General features: G+C 43.9%; 1 protein-coding gene across 1 annotated transcript; it reads right to left on the reverse strand.

The window, feature by feature from the left end:
- Positions 1 to 1,434: 1,434 nt before the first annotated feature.
- On the reverse strand, positions 1,435 to 2,655 carry LOC146381172 (serine/threonine-protein kinase pim-1-like). Its single transcript, XM_084938600.1, has 6 exons — positions 2,647 to 2,655; positions 2,483 to 2,530; positions 2,161 to 2,379; positions 1,873 to 2,053; positions 1,616 to 1,786; positions 1,435 to 1,526 (listed from the first exon to the last, which is right to left on the reverse strand). Exons 1-6 carry the CDS (start codon positions 2,653 to 2,655, stop codon positions 1,435 to 1,437), a joined length of 720 nt encoding a protein of 239 aa, XP_084794726.1.
- Positions 2,656 to 7,349: the final 4,694 nt, after the last annotated feature.

Consider the following 7,349-nt stretch of genomic DNA (forward strand, 5'->3'; position numbering starts at 1 on the left):
GTTTGTAGCAACCGAAAATAAAATAAATACATAATTATAATAAAGGTCAATCAAATGGACCAATATGGCAAGGCCATGATGATCCACTTGGTAAAATAAATCCGCTTTGCATCTTTCTTGGCCTTAAGACAACAATTCTGATGGCTAAAGATCCAAACGGGACACAAAAAAAAAAAAAAAAGAACCCAAGATGGAATGGAAATCCATTGTTCCACTGTATTTCATTCAGCTGGATTATACATAATATATTTAATGTAGGCTCTAGTGCATTATTAATATTTCATATAAAAAAAATCCTCCTGTCTGTGTCAAACAATGCTGTCCAAAGTATCCCTGTTGTAGGTTAAACTTTCCCATTTAACAAACACTCCTGACTTTAATGGTCTTTGCAGCTTACAAAGATTTGGCTTACGTAAGCTGTATCCTTCAAATTATGCAGTTGTTTGAAATAAGTTCATACCACCTGTTTGAGTAGTGTGTGGTATTACTTGACAAATACAAAAATATTTTATGTTTAAAGTCAAAATGTCAGTAGAAGCAGTTGCATTCACGAAAAATGTTCCCATTTGGAGTTGCAACACAACAGGGTTACAGAGGGTATTTGATTGATATAGCACAAAATCACAACAACGGTTGCCTCAAGGCACCTTATATTGAAAGGTAAAAACCTAACAATAATGCAAAGGAAAGAAAGACAGGAACCCCCATGTCACAGACTGGAAATGAGAGTGCAGTTGGACCAAAGAGCAGACGCAATCGCTTGAACTTTTTACAAGATTTATTAATGAGCGGAGTCAACTTAAACAAGAGCACGGTCATAAACAGAAACTCTGCACAGGTGCCGTGGGAAACCTGAGTTAAGTGGTACTTGTGGAGAGTTTGTACTTACTGGTAAATGCAGGCCAGTAGTTATACTTTAACCTGATTCATTTTCAGTTTTCTTCTTTTTTGGGTAAAAAACAATCCTTGAAATGGTAATAAAAGAGTATTCTCACCAAAGTTGAATTTAACAAGTTTTATTTTGATGGAAATTAAATGTTCAGACTTTTACTAAATTTTATTTGATTACATTAAAGTATTTTATTACATTTAACTAATCAAATTAGGCCAATTTTGATGGAGCTCCTGACCCAGCCCAAGCTCTCTATGAAGACGAGGAAAAACTCCCCGGGGGGCCAGATCGATGGGAAGAAACCTCGGGAAAGCCCATTCAAAGAGAGATCCCCTTTCCTGGGACGGCTGGGGGGGGGGTTACAGGAACTCCAGGACAACAAAATTTAGAATAGGCCAAAAAAACTAAAAACAATTTTTTCCTGTAAAAAAGACAAAAAAAAAAAAAAAAAAAAGACAAAGACAAAGAAAAGAAAGTTAGGTAATGTATCACACTTATATGACAATATATGAAGTGTGTGTCTGTGTGTGAGAGAGACGGGTTTATCTGAGCCAGGGGTGAAGCTGGAGGTCCCCCAGCGTTGGGCGCTTCTCCGGGACGTTGGTTAAACATGCGTCCAAGAAGTTCCGGCAGTCTGGAGAGAAAGAAAGGAGGAAAAAGATGAAGATGATAGTTCCAGTGATCCAAGCCATCAGTGAATGTTGAAGCGTGACGTTTTCTTACGTGGCGACAGATCCTTGTTGAATTTCAGTTCCTTTTGGAGGAACGTCATGGTATTAAAGTCCCCCACATGAAGCGCTTCATACAGCACCACTCCCATTTGCCACACCGTGGTGGGTCCAGCCCTGTATTTTTTGCGGCCGTAACATTCGGGAGGGGTGTGAATAGGTGTACCTAATAAACAGACACAATGACAATTTCTTGTAAAACAAAAGGCACAAATTGCTACATGTGTGAAGAGCAGGAGCTGAATATGTTACCATAGAAGAGGCGGTACACCGATCGCTCCTTAGCAAAGCAGCTCAGTCCAAAGTCGATGATACGAACACGAGGCACATCTGAGCCGGTCTCAATCAGAATGTTCTCACTCTTGATGTCCCGGTGAAAGATGTGTTTATCCTCCAGGTGCTTCGCTGCATCAACCAGCTGCTTCAGAATGACCTGGAAAAGATGAAAAAGACAGTAATGAGTCAATGGGTTGACGCTTCTCTGATACTCTGTGCTTTGATTGAATGCTGTACAGTCTAAGGCTCTTCCAGTCAACTTACCTTGGCCTTTTCCTCTGGTAAACATCCTCCATTTGCTGTTATGTAATCATGCAGGTCCACAGCGGGGATGGGTCTCTCCAGCACCAGGATCAGCTCTGTGCCGAGGTCAAACCAGTCCAGCAGAGACACGGGTGCTGACGCTCCCACTGGTCCATCCGCTTCAGCTGCAAGCTTCAGCATAATGGCCACTTCCACCGAGACCCGCTTCCCGTTTTCACCCTGATATATTCCAACAAAGTGGATGATGAGGAAGAGACGTTCCACAGGTGAACGCTGCACTCAGTCCAGGAATGTAAAAACAGTTCAAGTGTTGCACACTTACCGTCACTTTGATGGGGATTCTGTCCTTTGGAATGTGTTTGATGGCTACCTAAAAGACACAGAGCATTGGTGAGCATTTCCTCCGTATGACATCACTAAAGGTGTGAAACAGCACACGTCTCAGCTTACGATATTATCCGTTATCTGCGTTACTGCCTGTCTTACTCCCACCATCTGAACACTTACTGGGCAACGATCCGTTATCCGGTAGCCAGCAAACACTGCTCCACAGCCGCCTCCTCCAAGATGGTGCTCCTCCACGTATCTGGCCTGGAATTCACCTGAAAAGACAAACACACGTGTTGTTTTACTACAGCTGTGACACAAATGACTCTCTGCTGTAGCCTAAATGTTCATTTTGCTCTTCACCAGAGTATAAAAGCCAAGCTGCTTGCTACTTACGTCTCTGGTCAGCTGCTGAAGTTTGGGCGCTGTGTTTGGTTTTGTCCCCTTTCTTTCTCTTGGGTGGCTCTTTGCTGTCTCCTGCAGACTTCCTCCTGCCATCTTTCATGCACCCGTGCTTTGTGCTTTGACTGCAGTCTGCAGATGTGGAAAACACCAAAAGCACATCAGCTCATTAGATCATAGACACAAATATCTCCTTCATCTCCTTAATCTACCCCTCACTCAACTAATTAGTCTACCTTTACCAGCGTCCAAGGAGGAAGACGCTTGCTCCTTGTCACCGCTCGTAGGCTCAGCAAGTTTAGGCTTCTTTGCTGGACTGGTTGTGCCCGCTGCATCTTGCTGGACCTTACGCTTCACTCCTTTGACCTCATGAGCGTCTGAGCTGGTGGAAGGAGCAGCCTGCTCAGTGACCCTCCTCCTTTTTACGGGGGTCTTCCTTTCAGGACTGGCCTTTCTTTTAGCCATCCTGTTCTTAGAGTCTGTACACAACAACAACAACACAGTAGTAAAAAAGAGTGCTCGACATCAGGACTGGAAGGATTTTTATGGCATTCTAATAAGTTTATCCTTTTGATAAAAACAGAGCAACACCAGTCCATACTAGGTCTACTAAGTCTTAGATCTTCATGACACTTGTTGGTCTGTTTTTACTGCTGAGTCCAAGAATAAACTTGTCCCGTTATTTTACCAAAGACAAAGTGCCCCAGTAACCTTTCTTTGATTAGACATGTTGTATTTCTGCTATTTTCACTCAAACACAGGATTCAAATGATTCATTTTTACACAGAGTGTCAACATTTTTAGAAATGTAGATTCTGTTATTTGGGGGATTTTACACAGATTTGATGTATTTGTTTACTTACTTTGATCTCCTGGATCTTTCTTATCTGCTGGACTTGTACTTTTTCTCGTTTCCTTGTTCATCTTAATTTTTAAAATGTTTGAAACAGGAAAACGTAGTGAATATTTCTTCAAATGTGTGTGCTGGTCCTTTCTAAGCTGTTTAAGCGAGTTCTGTAAGTGAGCTTTCAAAATAAACTCAGGAGACTATGGCAACAGAATCTTGCCTTTCAGTGACATCACCGACTGCCAGTAAAAGTGTTCCCAAGGAGTTTAAAGAAAAACACTGTGGCACACGAAGCCATAACATTTCATATAATTGAATAAGTCGTCGATATATCCAGCTATAACAGTTCTTTTTAAATTTTGCATTTATTCTTTATATAGTGAAACTACTAGACCTTATTTCTCTTTTTAAATCTAGAGGCAACCATGCTTTTGAGGTTGTATCACCTTCCATTTTTATATTAAAGTACATTAATTCATGTGTACGGACTATTTTCTAAAATAAAAACATCATAGTTACCCAACACCCAGTTGTTGTGTGAATTGCTAAGGTTAACTAGCTATTGGTGTTAATTTACTGATTAACTTACAAAACACGTACAAAACTCAACTTACTGAAAAAGTTCCACAGTGGCTTCCATCCTTATGTTGATTAGTCCAGTTTAAGGCCTAACACCTCAAACTTGGGGCCCATGTCACCCCTACTTGCTGCCTGTATATTTAAGTGAAGAAATATAAAGCAATTTGGCGCTTGAAGTTCCTTTTTTGTTAGCGAGGATTTATTTGTTGTTGAGTCCAATGTTAAAATATGTTCTTTAAAAAGCATAAACAAATATATTTAATATATCTTTTTTAACCCATGTGAAATACAGGAAATTATCAAAGTATTAATTCAACAAATCTAAATCTTCCAAAAAGGAAGCAAAATATGTAGCCTTTTTCTTTTTAATCAAAGTCACGGATTTAATAAACAGGTTTAAGTCGTTCTTCCAGTGAACTAAGGTTGGTTTGGTCTTAAAAAAAATTGACATTCATGTATATACTGCTTACATAAGATTAAATGTATTGGGTTGTTTTTATTAAAGCTATATTGGCTTTATTTAAAACCAATATAGCTTTAAATAAAATTTCCCTTAAGTCTTCCCTGAAAAATTGAAGAAATTAACTTTAAGCCCATCTGGACCAGGGGATTTATTAAACGCCATTTTCTTAACAGATGCATCTAACTCTTCAATTCTAAAATCAGATTCACAAAATTCCTTAAATGATTCATCAATTTGAGGGATTAAATTATTTATTTGATCAAATCAGACATCACAGTCTGCTTGGGAGAACTGTGAGGAATATAGATTGGAATAGAATGTATAAACTTCATCTTGCAAAATTTTAGGCTCCTCACATTCAATGCCATCAATTAAGAAGGAAGATATAAAATTTATTTTTGCCTACTCTTTTCCAAATTAAAAAAAAATATATATCAAATTGCCGTTTTTCTTTAAGCAGCTGTTCATTCGCATTTTCTAGTTTAGCAACTTTAATTTTACAATCGACCATCTATGCAGTGTTAAACTCTACAGCAGGGGTGTCCAATCCCAGTCCTCGAGAGCTACCGTCCTGCAGGTTTTAGATGCATCCTTGTTTTGACACACCTGAATCAAATGAATGGCTTGTTATCAGGCCTTTGCCAAACTTGATGGCATGCTGAAGAGGTAATCAAACCATTAGGGATGCATCTAAAAACTGCAGGACAGTAGCTCTCGAGGACTAGGATTGGGCACCCCTGCTCTACAGCCTTAGCCAAACTGGCGACCATAGCTGCACTCTGTCTGTTTTGTTCTCTGATATCTTCCAGTTGTGTTTCAAATTTCTTCTCAAGTCCCAGAATGGCTTCAAAGATTGTTTTATTGGAGATGCCATCTTCCTCTGAAGATTTTGTTCTTTTCTCCTCTGGCGGTTGTTTGGACAGAGTTGGCGGCGTTGAGTCTGCTCCGTTCCCTTTCAGTCGATTCACTCGGTACAACACATAAGTATGGGATATCACGCCCTCGCGTGTCCTGGCTGAAGAAACCTTTAATCACGCCTTTAAGGCAGATGACGTGTGATGACACGCGCACGGCCCCGCCTGCACATATAGCCGCTGTCATCACAGTCATCCCTCAGTTCTTACGCTCTTCACCTCGCTGAGAACACCTCTGCTGAGTTGGGCTAGCTAGCTGCTGCTAGTTAGCTCCGTTGTCTGCCGACTTGAACTTAGCTTAACTGCCCCTGTTGGTGTTAGCTTCCACCGCGCAGTTGGTGTGTAGGCTGCCCGCGGAGCGCTAATTTCAAGTTTTCCCGTGCAGCGTTTTGCTTTGTGTTTTGGAATGGACTCCAAACCGAAGCGAGCAAAGCAGAAATCTTCTGTTCGCCCCTGTCCTCAGGGATGCGGTTTCTCTTTGCACGACAGCGACCAGCACGATGCCTGCCCTGTCTGCCTGGGGATCGTCCACGCTAGGAGAGCATTGACGGAGCCCGAAGCCTGTGCGTTTTGTCGCCAGCTCCGGCGCTCGACCCTGGAAAGACGGATGACGTTTGTGGAAAAAGTGCTGGGACGCTCGGCTGTCGCACGGCATGACCCTCTCCTTTCCGAGTCTGGAGCCCCGGCTTCGTCTGAGTCCGAAGACGAGGATTTTCCGGTCGATGTCCCTGCAATTAGCTGGGCTGACCACATGGAATATGTTGACGGGTTAGCCGATGACGAGCCGGAACCATGCAGGAGCGCTGACGGGCTTCAGCCTGGGTTGAAGCCCGCCAGCGCTCCCCAGGACGACGATGACGTGCTGGACATCGGCCTGGACATCCATGGTTTGTCGGAGGATGAGCAGGAGAGCTCATTGTCGGCCCAATGTACCGCCGCTGCTGCGCCGGTCGGCCACGACGACACCTCTCTTTTCTCTCTGTTTCGCCGTGCTGCTGAAAAGCTGCAGGTGGACTGGCCCTCTCCTCCGCCAGCTCAGGAGCCGTCGCGGTTCGCGGGGTTTTTCCTCCCACCGGAGCGCGCAACGGACAAAAACTGCCTTCCCATGTTCCCAGACTTTCTCTGCGAGCTAACAGCATCATGGGACAAACCTCTGTCTACCCGCGTCACTGTGCCCGGCTATGGACAGTACATGGAATTGGACGGCGCCGAGGGGGCTGGCTTAGCTAACCCACCCCCTATGGAGCCGTCTCTGGCTGCTTATCTGGCCCCGTCCCATAACCATGGTGTCGGCGGCCCCGCAACTCTGCCGTCCAAGCACTGCAGATTCTCTGCTTCGCAGCTGGAGAAAATTTATAGAGCTCAGGCTGGCACTGCTCGTGCCATGAGCTCTGTCACCATGCTCCAGACGTACCAGGCAATGTGCCTGGCGGAGCTCGGATCGCTGGTTCCTGATGACAGCCCGCTGGCACCTCTTCTTAACGAGGTCAGAGTCGCCACAGATTACATCCTCCGTGCGTCTCGCTGTGCAGCGCTCTCCCTGGGCAGAGGGATGGCTTCGACAGTAGTGGCGCAGAGGCACCTGTGGCTGACCCTCTCTGATGTCCCGGATAGGGACAGAGCTGTATATCTGGACGCACCAGTGTCTGCGGCTGGG

The sequence above is a fragment of the Perissodus microlepis genome, chromosome 8 (assembly GCF_051167445.1).
Source record: "Perissodus microlepis isolate ML-2025 ecotype Zambia chromosome 8, ASM5116744v1, whole genome shotgun sequence".
Classification (NCBI taxonomy): domain Eukaryota; kingdom Metazoa; phylum Chordata; class Actinopteri; order Cichliformes; family Cichlidae; genus Perissodus; species Perissodus microlepis.